The following is a 22,246-nucleotide window of genomic DNA, read 5'->3' as shown; positions in this document are numbered from 1 at the left end:
TCACTGGATTGCTTTCAGACTACTCTCAGCTGGGATATTTCTAAGTGAAATATGAAACAACAATCCTAAAGCATTCATAATAATAAATCCAAAATCTCTTCCATTTCGGTCTTAAATAGTTGAAACTATGTGTCTCTCAAGTTGTTTTTAAGCAAGCATTGTCAGTGATAACCTGTCACAGGCATCACGGTGCCGTTCATTGGCAACAAGGGGTTTGGCTTGTGAAAAAACATCACTCTACATACAGTGTCCACTAGTCCTGGCCACTCTGTTTGGGGAAGGAGTTGCTCTGCAACACTGCATTGGCAAATCCAATGGGACGTTTTTTCATATTTGCTTAGCTTTTAAAAAGTAATTGTTTCTGTGGTCAGCTGTGGAAAGGTGGCGGTGATTTATGATTGTTCAGCTCAGGTAAATACACACATGCCATGTGATGACTGAACTTGTACACATGCAGCCAGTTCGACTACATGTTGTGCTCCCACCGACTACACTTTTTTCTCTTGTTTTACCTCTTTCCTCCATAATATTTTTTTTAATTTATGTATTATTATTCAGTGAAATCAGTAGCTGCAAATACACATAATACAAAATGCAACTGTTAGTCCCAGTCTTCGTTGGTTTTAGTCATAGTTTATTTTTAGTTCTGTATCTTCCTTGACACAAATTCAATGGGCCAGGGAAGGTAGTGGTCAAAGTTGGCATGTTGTGTTGACTAAATGGCTTAGTTTGTTCCCTTCATGGGCACTAATGATTTCTGCTGCCCATTTTGGTTACGTCATGGCTAAAATCAGCACTCAATACACTCTTAAGTCTTGGGGTCTTTGTCATGTTCCTGAAATTAATGATTAGATATTGCATAGTGATCTGATATAAGATGCCATCCAGATCTTGAATTTCAGTCTGTGTTTCGTAAAATGTATTCTCCGTAATAAAACTAACTGTACCCATCATAAAAAAAATATGCCAAAAGCACACTAAACTTTTTACTTACCAATATATGATAGTTCATAATTTGACTGACAAAAACATAGGATGGTGGATGTTGACATTTATTTTTCATAATTTATATTCGCAATTGAATCATCTTGCATCAATCTGCATTATGTATCATATTGTCATTGTTGCATTTCATCTAGAGTAACTAAAAAATTAGTCTCTGAGTATATATATGATAGGAACAAAGAAGAGCCCCAGTGAGAAAGGAGGTTCAGAACCGAAGAAAATCTAGACTTGCCTTTTTTAAGACTGTAGCACTGCAGAAATGTTTAAGCAGAAGTGACAATACTGCTGTCTGAGGACTATGAGACATTTCATCCTCAGTAAGGGTGTTACGGATACATGCGTCATAAGACACAGATTAGGAAGGATGGCAGTAGAAGGTGACCAGGAAGTAGGGTCTGTACCATGGGGAGAGGAGACAGTGGTGGTTACACAACAAAAGCCTTCTTGAGGAGATTAGGTAACATACAACACCAGTCACTCTGTCACGCTTGATGACCAACCGGAGTTAACAGTGTTGTTCAGTGTTCAGATACAATGAGCTAGTGTCAGTAAACAGTCCTTGATTTAAGACCACAGTGATATGCTACCAATCACCATGTAAGAGTATAAAATGTATGATTTGTGAGTTTAACAGATATCTTAATCTTATAAGTATACTCAAAAATTTGACTATTCATGTCCATTTCTTTATATTCAATCCCCGTCTATGTTTGTGTAATTGTTTGGAGCATCTCTAAAACCTTTCAAAAACAGGTGTTACATCCCCAGGATAAGGACATCAACTGACTCAGTGATTTTCATGCTTCAGACCTCAGATGTAAGTCCCAATGACTCACAAATAGAAAAATCCAGGCAAATTTGGACCTACAGTAGCCTGATCTTGCCTATCTTTGGCGGCAGTAATCTGTCAATCTGGCGGTGATTTTATTCGCAAAGCCAAATTCAGTGACTGGAAAAGTTTGTTGCAGGCTTGAAATTTCAAGCTCAGCCAATACTGTTACCTATGTTAACACTCTACACAGTAAATCTGCTGAAAGTTATATGGCAGTGAGACATCACTAAACTTTTAAACTGAACAGTTCTTTGGGTGCAGACCATGGTTGTCTGTTATGACTACTTAGGATATATAGGAGCCATCAATATCAGTAAGTCTAGTTTGAATTACGCTTGCATATGTGCATCATTTAATGACTATTGCCGACCTGTGAAGGTCCCAGTGACCTTATTATTATTATTATTATTATTATTATTACAAGCAGCATATGATCCTTAGTTACTCACACAAAATACTATTACAGTGTTTCTTTTTCCTGTTGTTAATGAGATATGTCTGCAAAGAAAGAACGTAATAAATTTTCAACAAAACAGTTAACCCAATTGTTAAGGCATTCACTTGCATATTGCTAAGCGTAGTGTTGGGAATCAGAAACCAAATCTACTATTGATTATCACAGGACTTGTGGGGAATGATTATCAATTATGTAATAGAAATATGTACAATTTTAATGTAATCACCAATTTTAAGGGGTTGTCGCAAGATTTTTTCTAATTAGTGTGTTTTCATATCTAGATTTTAAAGTGTAGTAATATTACTTTCAGCACACAAATCTTTCTGTGTATTTATGCAACAAATATTTATTAGTATATTTCGTTACGTCCACTATAGCTGTAAAATTTATTCGTAGACAGGGTACAGGAATACTTACAACAGTGATGAGTACTATACTATGGATACAATGGGCACAGATTTACAATGTTGAGCACATGTTTGTTCATGAATATACTTCAGATTGGTTAGTTTCCTTTATTCAAATGTTTTATACTAAAACAACAAAACAACATTATTCTGATTGATCAAAATTTTTTATCCTTCTCTCAGCCAATTTTCAATTATTTTCGATCATCAGAACACCACAAGCTGAGTACACTAAAACTGAAATCTTTCTTTAACAATAGCGCTTCAAGCAAACTGAGTGGTTTTGTCAGCCAGGTCCTCATAGCCAGTGAAATTAGTGAACTATTAATATGTTGCTGCTGCTACTTATACACAACACTAATAACATAGTGAACACACATTTAATGGACCATAACTAAATATGTTGTAGTCTGATAGAAGACCTGTAGACAAGTTTTATTGCATGGAAGACTGTAGTATAGTCTAGAGTCTTTGAAGGGCATTTAGAAGTGATACACAGAAAGACAAGATCTTGTTTTTATGGATGACAACTTCACCTGATGAAGAAGTAAGAACATACTTTGAAACATTGTGACTCTTCACAACAAAGAAGTTGTCATTCATAAAGACTCTTGTCTTTACCTGTAGCATAGTCTGTCGTTCAATTACAGGTATGTCTTCGGTAACCATCTATTGATCTCTCTTGTCCATCTGTTGCAGTCCTATCAGCTTCATCATCATTCGATGTAGATGTCCTTCAAAATTAGCATCATGGTTAGAAAAGCTGTTCCATTTCATGTCTTCACTATATGTCCACTGAATGAAGGTGTCATGGGTTTCAGTTATAACTGTCCATTATGAGTTACCTTCCACAGTATCAAAGGTGGAATAGTTCTTCAGCAACCCATGCTTGCCGCAAAAGGCGACTATGTTTGTCGTATGAGGCCACTAACAGGATCGCTGACTTTGTTGACACATGTCATCGGTTCCCAGTTGCGCAGATCGATGCTCATGCTGTTGATCACTGGATTGTCTGGTCCAGACTCGATTATTTACAGATTGTCATTATATAGCTGGAATATTGCTATGTGTGGCATAAAACTAAACTCAGTCACTCAGTGTTTGAGGAGAAGGGGGATGCACTGGTTTCCAAAGACCCTGCAAATCACAGTGCAGAACTGTCATTATTTGGCATGCTAGTAACCTGTGACTGTGGTTTGGAATCCTGAATCACCACAGTTATGTTCGTAGGTTCGCCAGCACCATGTCATGTGCTTTGTACCAGGGTGGTAAACATCAGAGTCCAGCTTCACGTCCGTCAGTCTTTCCTCCCACATAAGCTAATATAGGAATACAAAGCGATATAGTAGTAATAATTGTTAAAGTTATGTTAAAACTCAATTGCCCCTGACGCTCTCTCAAGATGTTGGAAACTAAAGGTGAAAGTAATCGAATTATTTTCATAAGCCAGTAGTTTATGAAAGAATTAGAGTTCCCTAAACCTGTATACTGTATGCACCATGAATATTTCATGTCATGTTTTTAAGTGCTAGGTTAGGTATTTAGTAGTTTACTTGCAATTAGGAAGACTGATCCACTGTGATTAAGCTTGTTTACCCATTATAAGTGTGTTTCTTGTTCACCACCCACATAGAAAATGTGTCACTAATATGAATACATTTAGGCTTTTCTTTTTAGAGAGAATAATTTGAGAAAACTAAATCTTCTGAAATTTAGCATCATCCATTATTTATCTTGTACGTGTGGGTTTGCTTGCATTCATGTGTGTTTGAGAGAGAGATAGAATAACTGTATTTCTGCCACTAAATCCTAGTCTGAATAGAGGTGAATAAAGTCTGGACCAGACAGCCATGTCATTGACCATGGTGACCATGTGAGCATCGATCCATGTAATTAGGATAAGATCACATGACATGCAATCAAGCATGACTCCAAGTCTGATCCCAATCTCCCAAGTCACCTCTAGTCTATCTCACAGTCTCTGTACACATTATTTCCCCTCCACCAAGCACTTTCTGTTGTGATAAAACAAATCTAGATTTTCCTCTGGTTTCAGCTTGAATTTCCTATTTCACTGGGACACACTTTCAATTTATTGTCTGTCAAAATTATATATCTGTCAAAGACTAAGCGTTCTTTTAAGCCATCTCTTCCAACTAGTTTAAAGTTGCTAGGGACATCTAGTCTTTCACAGATGCCTTATGTGTATGGACAAGCAGGCTTATAATGATTGTGTCCTGGAGAAAATATCTCTCCTGAAAATACACTACTCACAAGAGATTACATTTCATACTTGTTGTGGTATTCAGACAGTTTAACTATGAACATATCAGGTAGTTCTTCACTTCTTTTGAGTAGTATATGTTGCCCAGACTCTTGTTTCCTCGGAACAGGTCCTCTTTGATCATATTGATTTATGATCATTGCATTATTTAGTATTCTTGGTTGAAACACTGACAAAGGAAAATCTAATATAGGTAATTTATTGAGGTTTGTGTTAATATTTAACTGACTGAATGACTGACTGAGTTTGATGTTACACCGCTTTTAGCAATATTCCTGTCTAAGTAAACTCAGTCTCAGTATTATTCATTACACTCCACTACTGAGTCTAACAAACCCTAGCAGGAGGTCGCATCAGGTAACCTTTGAGCGACCTGTGACTGCCCAATCAATAGCGAGATGATTAAATAGATTTAACCAATCAGACAACGGCTACTACTTTGGGATCGGAGGGACTTACAAAATATTCAGGTCACTGACACAGATCTCTCCACAAACAAAAATCTGTATATAACACAGTTATTTCACCTGCAGTATATACGCTTTTGGGTTTCTGTTGACATGGTTACCATTAGTTAATATTTCCGCAAGATGACATCCTTGAATATTGCCCAAAACACTATTTACAAAGACTCTTTACTCACTGTTGTCATGGTTGTAACGTGGTTGTTTGGGTACGAACTTTTTCGAGATAAAAAGTTCCAAAGGTACGTGGGAATGACCAATTTCGCAATTTGGTAAGCTGTGTTCTGATTGGTCAATCTCAAAGGTTACCTGACACGACCTCCCATAAGGTTTTGCTAGAGTCAGTAGTGGAGTGTAACGAAAAGTACTGTCACTGAGGCTAAATTTACTTAGACTGAGCGATATTCCAGTAACATCATGGCAGGGGACTTCAAACATTGTACCCATGTGGGGATTCAAACCCAGGTCTTTGATGTGTTGAATCAATGCTTAAAATCTAACCACTAGGCTACCCCACACCCACCTGTTAGGATTGGATAAACACAAAAGAAAACAGAATGAATCTTTTTGCGGAATTTTGATTTGCTTTGACGGAAATAGACACTACCTGATTAAACCAGGCAGCAAGATATTTAGCTAATTCTGGCCTTGCATCTATGAGTCACAGAGAGCCAGTCAACGAAGGATACAGACTTGAACAGCTCGGTGGTTTAGATATGTCTCCATTGTGTACTAAGTTTTTCTGTTTGGAAACATATGTAAATGAGGCCAAACTGGTTGAAATGCGATGAATGCAGTTGCTGTGAGATGTGTGACTGGTGTACATCTTCTCCACATGTAGCCTCCAAGGATGTTCAGCCCTTGGGCGGTTTTGAAGCAGTACAGGTTACCTCACCCCATATAAGTCTGTCTCACAGCCCCTGAACAACTTTCTTTTCCCTGCTGCTTAGTCCTCCCTGCAGTTTAGAGTCCTAAATGGAAAAACTCTAAATTTCCTCAAATTCTGATCTCCCATCTAACTTGAGCTCCTTTTTTATTTAAATAGGTTTATTTGTTTATTCTGTCAAAAATATATGTATTCACTAACTGACAAAGCATCAGTCTCTGTCACCCATGCTTGTCGTCCTGTGAGACTTGAAGAGTATAACAGTCCCTTAGACAATTACCAAATCGCTTATATAATTTACCAAAAGCGAACAACTCGATTTGAATTGAAAATGCACCCCAGAGAGATGTACATTCAACCTGCGCCTGAGGAAATCTCAACTTGCTTCATTTTGGGCATTTCGTGTGTTTTCCTCCCGTGATATTGTTGAAACATTGCTAAAAGCAGCTGAACATTATTTAGATATACATCTTAACTCCCATACTCTATCATTATGTTTAAGTTAATCTAAAATTGTTTTGTGAAAGTTGGCCACCAGCAAAAGGATATCATTATAAAACTATAAGGCAGACAAAGTAGACTTTATCAATATCATTTCTAGTTCTACAATGGAAGTCTCATGTCCTGTTAAGTCAGATAACTAAAAAGATTTTCCAAACAGTGACATGATGTAAGCTAAGTACTGGGGTGAACCTATGTTCGGCAAATTTTTTTAAAGGTCACTGATAAGAAGAGGTGAAATAATAGCTGGTTTGGGAGGATGGGAGCTTGCTAATATACAGAAATATCAATGCTTTGTAGTACACTGTTTTCTTATTATGTCAACAGGTCATTTTAGGGAACAACTGATTGTCATCCAAAGTTGCTCCATTTAGTAGATTGAGCTTTTAAAATCATGTACGTGTCCTATCTGTCACTTACAAAATTATTGAATAATTAATTCTTTTGGCCATTGTACTATTGCCTAGGTCAGTAAAGGTGTTTTATTTTAGTGTGAAATGACCCCTTGTATCTGTCTGACCATTCTTGTTTGGATGGGCAGGAGCAGACTACATTTGTACTGCTGAGATCTCAGATCCTGTTTTCTTGACAGCTAATTAACAGACCTGATACAACATCTGGCTACATTCTTTTGGTCAGAAGGTATACTGAGTGTCTGTCTTGCCGTTCTCCATTTGGTCAGGAATAAACAAAACAGCCATGTTTCTGAACATGTTTGCTGCTTGACATCGTTTAAGTGTTATTCCAGTTATATATTTTGCCAGTTTGTAAATGATAAAGTCTTGATCAGACAGTGACATCATGATTGACATCAGTTTATGCAAGCAGGACACAATGAGTAGTATCTAGCAATTGGTGAACCACTACTCACACCAGTGATCACTTTCTAAATCAGTCTTAAAGAATTTACTTGTTCTGTTATTCTCCAAGCCTTCATAAAAAAGGATTTTCTTTTAAAAAACTGCTATGGTTTTTGTGTACCACAAAGTATCACATGTTCCAGGTCATCCAACCATTAGATCCATCTCTACGTAAATTTATATCCATGCTGACCCATTGGAGCCTCGCTGTTTGCAATATTTTCATGTTCATCAGCCAAACATGACATTTCTTTTCAAGCCAGTATGATATATATTGCAAGAAAGCTTGCATCTTTTGACTAGTGGAAACATGGGCTTGTTACAATCCCTGGTTCAACAGTTCACAATAGTAGGTTTCTCTTGGGACTATGACTTATTGAGAATGTTCTTGAATATTAGGAAGCTTCACAAAAGCCATGTGTATCAGCAAGCGGTGAAGGCTAGCTAGAAATGTGACAATGTTTTGTCCCAACTGACTACATCAACACAGTCAACAAGGACGTGTGTTGAAGCAAGAAGACAAACACTAGCCAGTGAAATCAGTTTGATGGACAGACGGCAACAACCAGAGCCAACCGAACTGTTAACAATGTCAGATCACAGTGGTCCACTGGTTTATCTGATGTCCCATAGCATTTGTCACTGGTCAGCAATGGTCAAGGACAATGTGCGATACAAGCGATACAAGCGTGAGGTCCTCCCAGGCAGGCTGAATGGAGTAGAGACAATGTGTTACAACAGCTCGGCCTGGGGACAGAGATTGTAATGGTGGTGGTCTACTAGCTGGAGGACATGGTCGGGAGCTGTAGGTCATCCTAACCAGGCTCACAACAACACCTCAGGCCTGATCTGACATGATTAGACCCTCTCTCACAATCTAATGACATGGCTTGTCAGATGTTATGAAGAATGGTGGATTTGTTGCAACACTTGGGTTATTTAGTATCTTCTGACCCTTGCACTTGTAACCTCCAACCCAACCTGATGTCAGAATAAGTAATAGTACGTTTATATTCATGATAAAGTACTGTTTCATACATGTAATGATGTCAAATTAATATAATGTAGGGTGTATGTGAAATATCACATCACATCGATATATGCATGGAGAAGGTAAGACAAAAGTGACTAAAAGTGAATTAGGAATAAAGTTTATGTGAAAAACAGAACAAAGCAGATGATTTGTTTGATAATGAAAAAAATATGACATCAATTTTGAAAAAGCAGTTTTATTGATAAGGTGAGAACTTCTCAAAAGGTCACAGTGACCCATCTTCCTGAGTACCTCTAACAGGCTTCACCATCAATGATTTACAAGGAGGTGGAGAAAGAGAGTTTAGTGTTGATTATTGCAGTTACATAGCAACATGCATGCACATGTGAGGCTGTTCGTTCTGGCGTGGACTTGCAGTGATTCTTGCAGTGATTGTATAATGCAAAACCACTCATTCAGCATGCCACTGAAGAAGAAGGAGCGTCTACAGTTGATATGTTCATTATAATGTAATCCTTGTATGTTTTCCAAATTTTGTGATTGGTGAAAGATGAATTGTTTGCCCTCTAATGAGCTGATGTGAAGATTCTAGTTTTGACATGATGCCCACTCTGTTATCATTCATTGCAAGTCAGTGGCCTGAGTGATCAGACACAGTGCCTTTGATTAGTTGAATTTGTGTTATGAACAAAACATGGTTCTGTCAATTCAGGGTCAGTAGTGGGTGGTTTGAATACCAGTTCACCATGATAATTTTTCTGGGTTTGTTGGTACCATACCAAAGGAGTTGTGGGTTCCAATATAAAAGCCCATACTAGTCTAGGACCAACAGCTCAATGGACTTTCTTGCCACATCAAGATTTAGTCTTCTGTAACCCATGCTTATCATAAGAGGAGACTATCGGGATCAGGTGGTAAGGCATGCTGACTTGGTAAACATGTGTCATCGAATCCCAATGTGTAGATCAATGCTCATGCTTTTGATCACTGAATCGTCTGATCCATATTTGATTATTTACAGACGTCTGCCATATATTTGGGATATTGCTGAGTGCAGCATAAAACAGAACTCACTCACTGACTCTCTCACTCACTGTTATAGAACAGTGAACAGTGCAGCATAAAACAAAACTCACTCACTTGCTGTGATATAACAGGAATATTGTTGAAAGTGTTGATAAACTCCCTCATGGATGGTAAAGTCAAAACGTGTATCAGTATGATTTAATACCAGAGTAAAAGATCAAAAGGAAGTCATGTATTAAGTGCTATATATCATCATCACAGTTATATATATGTTCTTGGTTCTTTTTGGTTATATATTCTAGTTTCCTTGAAATATGGCTAAGGGAATAAGTCAGTGTTGTATACTTGCGGCTGTATAGTTTCTAAAATAAGTCACATTGCCCTGAAGAAATTGTATTAATGTCTAAGTATGCTAGATGATGGATTACAATTGTTACTATTGTGTTTTTAGCATTTTAGGTTGAAAACGTCATGGCACTGTTTGACAAAGTTCAGAGTGATTGAATGTCACACTTAGAAGGAACTATTTATTTTGTCAAAGTAAAGTTAATGTCTTTATAAGGAAGCTGGACACAACAACTAAAATATCTGGAAATTCAGAACTGAAAATGGTATTATTAGTTTTAAAAACAAAGAAAGCGACCCTTTACACATTTACACTGCTTATTATCAAGCTCCCTTGTGCAGAAGTTAGATTCCCAATTTCAAAGGCGGGTCCGAAGCATACTTGTTTGCACACTTAAAATTCCGAAGGGCATATTTGAAAGTCTTTTGAACACCCAGTGTCAAACTTGAATATGTATCAATTTCTTTGTTGACCATTCTGCCTCTGTCTTTCTGATCTGTGGCAGGTTGTACTAACTTAACACTGGTATATCACACTGAAGCAGAGTCTACATTCTATAAATACCTACCATGATTGATAATGTTACAGTTTGACAGAAAAAACATTTGTCGCATGTGGTAGTGCATTCGTGTCACATGGTCATTTTATGATGTAGATATGCCTCCAACGGTGGGCGTAACTACACTACTGGTTGAGGCAAATATTTTTAAAATTGACTTGTATTTTTCATATTTATGAGCACCTTGGTCTTTTCAGAGTTGTTGATGTCTTGAATTGGGTTTTCATGATCATTTAATAACTTGCTGTGTGTGTTTATTACAAGGAAATGCGGTATATTATAATAAATATATACTCATGGAAACAAATACTGCAACACATCAAAGTCCAAGTGTTCCTTCTTGTATTGCAGGATTTTCACCCACAGTGCAATATACATCTTGTGAAGTAACCTGGAAAAGAATAAAGGAACGTTTGTACTTTCATGTGTTCCCTTATTTGTTTCTGTGAGTATATTAAACAGTGTTGAAGGTGGTTGCTAGAAGCATTATTAGGGTTTAGTGTATCTCGCTTCTTTTATAAAGACCATAAACAGTATCCTGGTGTGTGGGATATCTGCTGGATCTGAAAATCAACTATGAGGAGTCTTCATTGTATGATACAATGGGCTGGCTTCTCGACAAGATAACGTCAATGGTTAAATGTGGTGTTCATTGGTGTTGAGTAAAGATGACTGTGCAAACAAGAGGTCGTGTGTCAGATAGGTATTTGCAATCATCTTTCAGAATTGACCATCAGGGATCTAGCCAAATTACGGGTATAACTGGAATTAAAATTCACCAAATATTAAATACTAAAAATCAGCATCCATTGGAATAGAGGTGAGGTCTTTTCAAGAGTGGACAACATTATTGATATGAACAAATTTAGTGAAGACATTAGAATCAATTTCATTCTTCTAGGCCTGCTTAATGTAAGGCGTGACTGTTTTAAAAACAAGTTGGAACTATTGTTTGTCTTCTCCTTTTGACACACCACTGAGCTTTAAACATAATATATTTATGTGCACATTCCAGGAAATCTTGAGTGTTTTTGCTAACAGTCATAAGGTGTTTTATTTTGTCAGCCAAAATGGAAACAGAGAACACTTTATGATAGTTAATAATTTCTCATCCAGTTCCAAAAACAAACATATCCAAGAAAGCATATGAAAGTTTATATTATGTGGCATGGGTAGATTACTGTAGTTACTGAATATGAAGAAAGTGTTGATCCACTGAGCTAGATTTTGGGGAGATGTTTTAGGAAATTCTTTTTCTGTAGAATATGTTCATTTCTGAGACTGTTCGTCTAGATAATGCTTTAGTGTTTAATGGGAGAGAAATGTCCTTTTTAAAATGACTCTTCAAAATATAAAGTGTTTTTTTCCTAATACAGGATGTGCACTGTCCCAAAACACACAATGTGTAGTCTGCACAATCTTTGTATAAATAGAGGATACTAAACGACCTTCCGTGTAATACCATTTTTATTCAATGAATTAATGATTTGGTATCAAATGAGCAAAAGCGAGTTTGATACTAAATCTTTAACAAGTTTAATGAAAATGGTATTTCATGGAAGCGAGTTTAGTATTCTGTTTATTACTCGCCAACATAAATTGACAGAAACTGAGGCGAAATTGCCTACAGTGTGAGGACTCTCAGCTTTCAAGTCAAGCAAGATCTAGTAAAATCACGACATCAACATTAGCATTGTGACGTCACAACTTTGAAAAATTTTGACGTCATAGGTCAAGCGGTATTACACTAGTGTAATATTGAAGTGAAAATATTACAATGCAGTATCTTCAACGGGCGAGTGATAAAATGTCTTATGGCTCTTTCACTTCTTCGACTACATTTGATTCTTTGCTTGGCCTTTTTTGAACTGTGAAGATGTGGGTTAGAATTTGTTTTCAGCAACCCATGGTTGTCATGAAAGGTGGATTAAAGGAACAGGGCGGTCAGTTTTGGTTATTTGGTTGACATATGTCATATATTCAAAAATTATGTCAGTGTTTGAAATACTGACTACTGGATTTTCTGGTTCAGACTGACTCCCTCACAGTGGTCAGTGTAGCTTAATGGTCGATTGCTCAAACTGGTTGCATCATTTTACATATCATACCTGGAAAGTTTCAGCATGCAGTCCTTGTTTAGAAAAGACAGGTCATTTACAGTGCTTACAATAAACAAGTTTCATGTCATATGAATATGTTCAAGAAGGACATGCACATCTGAATAGGACACTCTGGACTATCGAACACAGTTTCTACTGTTGTTAACGTGACCTGATTACTGAACTAGAAGTATGTCACTGAATCAATCAGATGCCAGACATTGCAGTGGGTGTGGCACTGACAGTACAGATAACACATCACGCTAATAACACCAGACCTGTATTGCCGCAGGAAATGCTGAGATGATATCATCATTAATGACTTTGAAAATAAGTAAAATCTAGGCGGAGTTTCACATTATACATGAATGTATTTGATGGATAATGCAAGAAACTAAATCTAGGTGCAGTTGTGGAAAGCAATCTTAATGCTATGGGACTCGATAATGTAGAGTGACACAAATCTTAGCGCTAAGTTTTTTTTGGCACAGTAGCACTTTGATAAACTTAGTGACGTGATCCAATAATTATGCAATTGCTGTGACCATGCTTTAATTTCAAGCTCCATGAACACATGTGATGCCTTCACAAGGGTCCATTTCTGGTGTTCACTGATGTGATATTGCTGGAATATTGATAAAAGCCAAAAACTAAATTCATTCACTCACTGAATAAACTAATATACTAATCATGCTAAGGTTCTCAATATGCTTAGATAAGGGTTGGAAATGCTACTATATGAAAATGTTATAGTTCTATGGTATGATCTTTAGCATACAGAAACACACTGTTCCAATTATTATTGTACTGTGCTTCAAGGTTATGATGAACATTCATCACATGAAAGCAAGGAAGAAACCTCAAATTTCTCCAGCCCACCTACAGCTTTCAAAATTCATTCCTCTCTGCCAGAGCCTGAAACTTACTAGTATGTGCTAAGGACAAGGAAATGTTCAATGAAAGTAATCCTCAATAATTAGTAACATTGCAGAACGAACTCAGTAATATAGGTGAACATAACTGACGGAAAATGTAAACATAAGTGGTGTAGTGGTAGAAGCATCCAGTTGGAATGTTAAAGACCTGGGTTTGATTTTCTTTATGGATACACTTGCTCGCTGGCTCACTCTCACTCACTCACTCACTCACTCACTCACTCACTCACTCACTCACTGATGGAATTACTGTGTACATAGGGATTAGGACAACAGGTTGCAATTGAGTCCATGAGCAGAGCCCTTAAGAGCCCATCCCAACAAAGTACCAGGTGTTGAATCATTGACTTGAATTCTCCAAAGTAGTTCGTGATATGCCATACAAGTTTGAATCCATTAGCTCCTCTGTGAGGATATGCTTATCTAGAAGACTACTGAAAAGTTGACTTGGTCATAAACTTACACGTCCACGTCATTTGTTAACAGGTTAATGTCATGAGATATTAACATCAGAGGCTAGTAAGGCAGTCTGATAGTAATGCTATTTTAACACTAGCACAACATACCATAGACCTGTTTTCATTCAGGACACCAAGTAGGTGTTGCTGTTGGTGCCATTAACCAATTCGCACCTTCAGCTACAGTTGTGAGTGAATGATACTTTATTCAGCATCCCAGCTGGGAATAGTTCAGCAAACATGATAATGACAGTAATCCGTAGGTAGAAGTTTAAACCAGAAAACAGAAAGTCCAGACTGTGAAAACATAACAACATGAATTGAAACTGAAATCTATTAGCCCTTTTGGGCTCACTCGAGTAATGGTGTTGAGGCAGCGGGAAGACTATTAGAGTTAGGATGATTGTGGATTAAGACTTAGGAAACTGTTATCTGATTAACTGATTCAGGCCAGTGGAGTTGTGTGTATTTCTGTTCCTGCTGCAACTAGATAACTCAGGCCTTTATAATCTGTGGGTGATAACATGAGCATTGGCTCAAGACATTGAGGTAATCTGACATGGAAGACAGCTGTACAGGTGATGGACAGGTTTCTGTTGTCTGAAACCTACCTAATAATGATATATCACAAATTGTGATGTAGGGGCATATTTGAAAGTAAATAAATAAATTTGTTTATTTCTCAATACAGATTTTATCTGATCTGTGGCTGGGGAAGGAATCAGAGTGGTTGACATGGTTGAGGACAAAGATTTCAATTACTTTTCAATTCCTGTAACATAAAGGGGAAAACTAGGCTATTGGTTAAAAAGATTATGCCTGAATTATGTCATTAATATCTAACACAATGCATACTTGCACACATAGTTCATGCAGGCACATGCATGCACACACACACACACACACACACACACACACACACACACACACACACACACACACACACACACATCGCTATATTAGTGCAGTAATCTTGAACGTGTACAACTCTGCAATAATCAGATGCTCAAGGACAAAATGCTTGAGATCTATACATCAGGCAGTTTGTTTGTCTGACTGTCATCAGATCATGTCTGATTTGTGTGTAGTGCTTGATTGTGGTGTTTGGCATCCACACATCACATCTGGTGCAATAAAAGAAGTTGTCAATCCATAAATTTTATTCCCATTCATCATTCCAACTTCTAAATGCCACTTAAGCAAAATCAGATGGATTCTTCACCATGTTTGTGCATCTGCAATGTTCATGCTGCACCTTGCACCTTAGTTACCTGGGGCAACATATTTGATTGCATTTTAAATGATCTGATGCATCAGAGATTATCTTCACTTACTCAGAGGGTTGTTTGGGCAGCAAATGTCAGTAAAAATTCCCATACTTGAATTAAAACACTCCCAAGTGTCTGTGTGATGGATTGGTCGAGTTGTTCTTAATTTCACTGATGTTAGTACCAATGAAGAAAAGGCTTGAACAATCTTCAACACATGCTTGCCAATGGTACATAGTTTAGAATCCTAAATAGATCCATGTGCTAGACTCAAATTTCAAAATAATTTTCATTATTTTGCCCAGTTGTGATTTAGCAATGTCTGAAACACCCCCACACCCACCCTGTTAAAAAAGAAAAAGAAAAAAACAGAACAAAAAAACATTGTTCCAAACCACAGCTGATAACCCAAAGGCAACCAACCAGTCCTATCAACATTGCCTGAAAGTATTTAATTTACAACACAGTTAAGTATGTTCGATGAGCTTTTGAATGCACAACTTCCTCAAGCTGATAACCTTTGACATATTGGACCCACATCAAGGGGTCATCACAAATAAGCTCATGACATTGTCAAACTGTCCATGGGTCAGGAAACTTCTAATTTTATTCAGACCTGACTCAACGTTATCCAGTTTCATGTGTTCTTGCTTGAAGGTTGTTTTGAACACTCTCTTTAAGCATATATAAAGCCCAAAAATATCAAACCAGTAGTTTTGATAACAATCAGGTAATGTCCAGGGCCTAGATTTTCGAAGCTCTTTTAGCGTTAAGATAGTCATCAGTTAATGTTAATGTATCGCACTTAAGACTGTCTTAGCACTAAGAGAGCTTCAAAAATCTAAGCCCAGACAAGAAAACCAATCTGGACCCCTGTTTTAGAAGTTTGGCAACAGGTGGTCAGGCTCACTGATTTGGTTGACATCATAATATCCCAACTCAGACCAACCATACAAACGGTGAACAAATCATCAAAGCTGAACTCATATACACCAAAACAGAACAAAAATCACACAGACGCAATATCCTCTAGAACCGAAACAAAGCCCCTGTAACGGAAAATGGAAACAAAACTCACGTATCAGCTACAACAGCATCCGAGAATGGTTGCTGAGCATACAAAATGGCTGTCACAGCATCCAAAAACGGCAGCCATAGCATCCCGAAGTGGCATAAATATCATCAAAGACGGCGAGGAGAGACGAATAGGCAGTAGTCAATAATGTTTTTCGTCACCATGAGTCTGATTTTGAAAATTTGATATTGGGATGTAGTGCATCAACCCCCTTTTGCATTAAGCTTCAAACCTATGTTCATACTTCCCTGTCCCGTCACGCTGAAGACCCAGGTTCGATTTCCCACATGGGTACAGTGTGTGAAGCCCATTTTCTGGTGTCCTCCACCGCGATATTGCTGGAATATTGCTAAAAAGCGGCGTAAAAATAAACTCACTCATACTTCCCTGTGTCAGGTTTGCGATTTTGCACAATTTAGTCCCCCATTGGGACAGTCTCGAGTATCACATAAGACCATATACAATTTAACTCATCCTCGATATCTTCAGGGTAAACGTTCCAATAAATTGCCACTATACCCTGGATGCATCTCTGGGTCGGCCTGATAATTTTATTACCTCCCTTTGCTGGCTCCCCATTCTCACAGTAGCCAATCAGCTAAGCTGCCGCCAATCAGCTAAGCTGCTGCCAGTGTCAACAAAGATAGTAGTCGCAGCTGCAAAGGTTTATTCATAGTGTGATTTAGATTTGGGGGAAAACATACAGACAAATTGATAGGTCTGAATTTTTTAAAAAAAAAAAACATATAAAAGATATATGCAAGAACTACTTCTACCTCTTTCAGAGCACTTCTGCATGGTTTGTGTTGCCAAGTTTAATCGGTTTGATAATTTAGGATGCAAAAGCAACTTGTGATTGATTCGTCAACTTCCCAGCATAGACACCTGATTTGATGAAAAACCAGTCAAGGGAGGTAATAAATTTATCGGGCAGAGCCACAGATATATCCAGAGTAGAGTTGAGACTTATTGGATAATTCACCGTGGAGATGTCGAGGATGAATATAACTAGACACGCACAAATGGTTACAGTGATGGGCAGTCATATCAAGAGTAGTTAACAGACATGTACCAAGATAAAATGCAGCAATTTCCGAATAGATGTTCAACACAGTATTGAAAGAAATCCTACTCCTGCTTTAATTATACTGTACCAGGAAGTGGGCTTATCAGTGACGTGCATGCAATAGATATTGTACTACATTTAGAAAATATGCTTTTGGGCAATTTCAGAACAGCCCACACCTGCTGTTAGATCTCTATTTGCAAAGATAATGTACAAAAGCAAATGTATTGATTGTAGATTGTAATATACTTACTGCTGAGTAAGTTGTTACACATAAGACAAATATCAAACTCTTCAGAGTGTGCATGTACATAGAGTTTCATCTGTCCTCTCTTAAACTTGTTTTCACACTGTGGGTGATTGTACTTTATTTCAGAAAGTGAGTTGATTTTAATGTCCTGTACACTGCATTTCATTTGTATTTCTGTGTAAGCTTAGTCTGGGACAAATTGCCCCAACTATGAATATTGTACTGACAAAACTTAGAACACATTCAGAGCAAAGCAGGATCCAGGATTGGAACGTGCAGTCGTAGGTTCCTGGTGTGCTTGGTGCTGTCCATCATACTCCCTTTGATTTCAGGATTTGCAGTTTTGCTTTATATAGACAGGGTTTCAGATCAGTATGTATTTTTAAAATACTTACAAAAAGTAAGGGAGATCTTTACAAATTACAGATTTGATAGTATATAAGAATGTGTTATTAAAAGTTGATATGCGATTGAAAGTCACTGTGTGCATAACAGTGAATGTCAGGGTGTTGATAAGTACATTATACTGAACTCTTCCACTGTCAAGAGTTTCTTTCTGTCACATTTCCAAATAGCCTCACACAGCTTGCCTAGATCCTTTGACAAAAGGATTTTTTATGATTTTAGTGTGATAGCACCATTTTGTTCTGGTAGGTTCAGTTGTAAATGTTCTCAGCCATTTTGTCATCATATGCTATCAAACGTTTTTATATTCTTAAGCATATTTTGAAGCAATATCAACAAAGTTTATTGGTTACATCTTCACTTATTTTATGAATGTGATTTATGTACCATTGTATCTGTATTGAAATGTCACGTTCCTGAAATAAAACAAGTTGTTATGAAATTTGGCATTGTTCTTTCCCAACTTCTACAATGCCTCTCAAAGACATTGTTGAAACAGATCACTATACGGAACTAATGAGTTCAGCTTCATTCAGTTTTTCCTCTCCATATTTTGGAGCAAATTGAACCCATTGTACCAAGCTAACATAGAGCTACTCCAGTCGTAAGTCTGTGCTATGGTAGGGGAGCACCAAGACCACTTTGTACAACAGAGTCAGTGTCCAAGACTCCATGTTCAATCACTATCACACCTATAATTCTGTTTCTTTTCATGATACTAATAAACTTGTTTCTGTCTAGGCGGAAAACAAGGAGAAGAAGACTTTTGCTGCTTTGAAGCAAGTGGAGATCAAGGGAGATGATGATCTCGAGGACTTCTCTGTGGAGATCAACATCCTGTCAGAGTGCAAGCATGAGAATGTCGTCGGATTACATGAGGCCTACTTTTTCGATGGAAAATTGTCTGTAAGTAAAAATATTTTTTCACTTCATATGCATATAAACTAGTATGTGATATCGTAAGGTTATAGATCGAAACTGCTCTCATTTCATGAGTAAGTGAATATGATTTTATGCTATTAGCAATATTCCAGCAAGATCACGGCCAGGGACACCAGAAATGGGCTTCACACAGTGTACCCATGTGAGGAATCAAGCCTGGGTCTTCAGCATGAAGATGCTTTAACCCTTAGGCTACCACACTGCTCCCTCATTCAAGAAAATGTATCCTCTTTTGCATTAACACTTTACTATGAGGTATTTTTCTTGGGAAGTTCAAATCTGAAACATGAAATGACTAGATACAGAATTATCAAAGGAACAACCCCCTCAAAACTTTACAGTGTCAGATTCTGCCAGGCTGATAACATAGGCAGCTTAATGTAATAATTATGAAATATTATTGGGAGTAAAAACATATTCTCATGATATGTGTTCCCTGAAACCTTCACTAGATTAGCTGATGTGCTTGTGTAGAGAACACCTTGAGTTCTGTAGAAAATGCTGACAATGCTTGTTTTGAATAATGTGACTGTACATCATGATCATGACCTTTCAGACAGGTGCTCATTGTTCTCTTTGTTGCCAGTCCAACAGCTTATTACCTTAATAGTTTATCCCAGTTAGAAATCAATTTGGTTACAGCCGTAAGTAACAATGATAGACTCAGAAAGAAATGTGCACATTGACACAGCTCATACTAAGCTAGTTTGCTTCTTGCACAACAGTTAACTGCTAAAGGAAAATAATTCTAAAAGTGATTGCTAGACAAAGAGAAAAATACACCCTTTTAATCCATGAGTGATTATTCTTTAATTTGATGTGCTTCCATAGTCACAAGTCTAAGTGATAGTATATATTTCTTAATCTAATCTGCTCCTGTTAGAGGGAGATGGGGTATCCTTGTGGTTAAAGCGTTCCCTTGTAACACTGAAGGCCTGGGTTTGATTCTCCACATGGGTACAGTGTGTGAATCCCTCACCATGAGACTGCTGGAATATTGCAGAAAGCGGTCTAAAACCATACTCACCCACTTGCTCATATTTGACAAATGGCATCAAGTCATGACATACTGCTGCACTCATTACTCGACAAATGCATGTGTGACAGTCACCTGTTAAAAACAACAATCCAGGGATCAGTATCATGAACATACATCTACCCATTTACCACCTGATACAGTTACCTCTTAGAAGCCTAGGTTACTGGTGTTTTGACCTGAAATCACCATTAGTGTACTCGGACATTAGTTCAGTTGACCTGTAAGGTCTGGGTTGGAATATTGATCTTCAGTAACCTATGCTTGTTATAAGAGGTAGCTAATGGGATCATGTGGTCAGACTCACTTACTAGTCATCGGTCCTTGATTGTGCAGATCGGTGCTCATGCTCTGGATCACTGGATTGTCTGGTCCAGAGTCATTATTAGCAGACTATCGCATATAGCTGGTGTATAAATGTGTGAAGCTAGTTCAATACATTCCAGTGTCCTTGATTCTGCTTTCGCTACTCTTCACTTAAGCCTTTTTTTGTATGATTCCCAAGTTGGTAACATCTTTTGGAAATGAGGTAGCCAGGTGTTTGGCTTGTTAAACTGAAGACCCAAATTCAGTATCCACATGGGTACAAGGTATAACGCCTTTTCTGGTATCTCCCTCCATGTCATTGCTGGAATATGGGTGAAAACAGCATCAAACCAACCTCACTCCTTGACCTGCATCATACGCAATGGGTACAAGGTATAAAGCCTTTTCTGGTATCTCCCTCCATGTCATTGCTGGAATATGCTTGAAAACAGCGTAAAACCAAACTCACTCCTTGACCTGCATCATATGCAGACATGCAGTTGTGTTACTGTAGTATTGGTTAAACTTACCCATTTCCCTGATTCTATGGGTTCCAACACCAGGTCCCCATTCAAACTTACGCTGATTGCAGGAGACCGAATTAATCAGGTCATCAGAGACCAGGGTGATAATGCATCATTGTAGCATGATGGTGTGGATTGTGGCTCAAAATGCTGAACATTGGAATTTCTGGTCTAAATATTAACAAGCTGCCATCATGTAGATTCAGTATAGCTTTCTGTGGTATTAAAGAATGAATGAACAGACACAAGTCAGATCTACAAGATTGTGTGTTGCAAACCACTGGCCAAAAAAGAGACATGAGAATAGCTGTAACACAGGAAATGTCAAGTGATAACCAACAAACAGAGGAAACAGTACTCACAGTTACTGATCAATACACCATGGACACTACACATTACTCATGAGGCTAATGTTAACTGTGCTTGTGATAAGAGAATTTCAACACGCAGTGTTGTAGTCTAGCAGATAAGGAAATGTTTTGCTGTCTGTAAGCGTCAATGTATCCATGAATATACTGAAGAGGGAATATAAGGGATCACATGAAAGTACAAGTCTTCCTTTTTTTTCACCCTGGTTTCTACACAAGCTATGCGATACAAAGCTTGTGAAGAAACCTTTGAAAAAAGTAAAGGAACATTTGTCCTTTCATGTGATCCCATATATATATTTCCCTTCGTATATTATTACTTGATTATTTGTTGACATGATTTCATGGTAGTGTGATGTAAGTGATCACATTCTGGTGTTATTTCTTTTCATATAATACGCAGAATGATGAATAATGCTTAAATATTGTTACAAGTAGAATTTATCCAAGCATTTGGCCACTGACTTGAAACTGCCACCTGCAAAGTAGTTAATCATGTTGGATGTGTTGCAAGTTTTTGGGCAGTTAGCATCTGGAACTGTTAGAGTACTTCCTACTCTGTGTAAGGTATGCTTGGTGTGTCCTTTGTTTGTTGTGTGAATTTCAGAAACAGAAACTGATTAATGTTAATGATATTGGCTATGTTAAACCTTTGTCAAGTGTATGTAAGTGAATATTGTTCCATGTTACTTTTAGTCGTAGCAAAGCAATTTCATGGCAAGGAGTGCAGTGAATGGGCTACACATATTTCACCCAAGTAGGACTCAAACCCCATCAACCCGTGAAGGTCCCGGGGTAGAATAGGCCTTCAGCAACCCATGCTTGCCACAGAAGGCGACTCAGCTTGTCGTAAGAGGCGACTAACGGGATCGGGTGGTCAGGCTCGCTGACTT

General features: G+C 37.8%; 1 protein-coding gene across 2 annotated transcripts in view; it reads left to right on the top strand.

Annotated features, from left to right (window-relative positions):
* The window catches only part of LOC137266425 (serine/threonine-protein kinase 10-like), a 114,150-nt gene that overhangs the window by 3,682 nt on the left and 88,222 nt on the right, over window positions 1-22,246 (top strand). For both annotated transcript variants that reach the window (XM_067801918.1, XM_067801917.1), the window contains exon 2: window positions 18,919-19,083. In XM_067801918.1, coding sequence (XP_067658019.1) covers window positions 18,919-19,083 — 165 coding nt within the window. The remainder of the gene's footprint in view (window positions 1-18,918; window positions 19,084-22,246) is intronic.

This window comes from Haliotis asinina, chromosome 15 (genome assembly GCF_037392515.1).
Source record: "Haliotis asinina isolate JCU_RB_2024 chromosome 15, JCU_Hal_asi_v2, whole genome shotgun sequence".
Classification (NCBI taxonomy): Eukaryota; Metazoa; Mollusca; class Gastropoda; order Lepetellida; family Haliotidae; genus Haliotis; species Haliotis asinina.
This window is presented reverse-complemented; position numbering and strand designations above follow the sequence as displayed.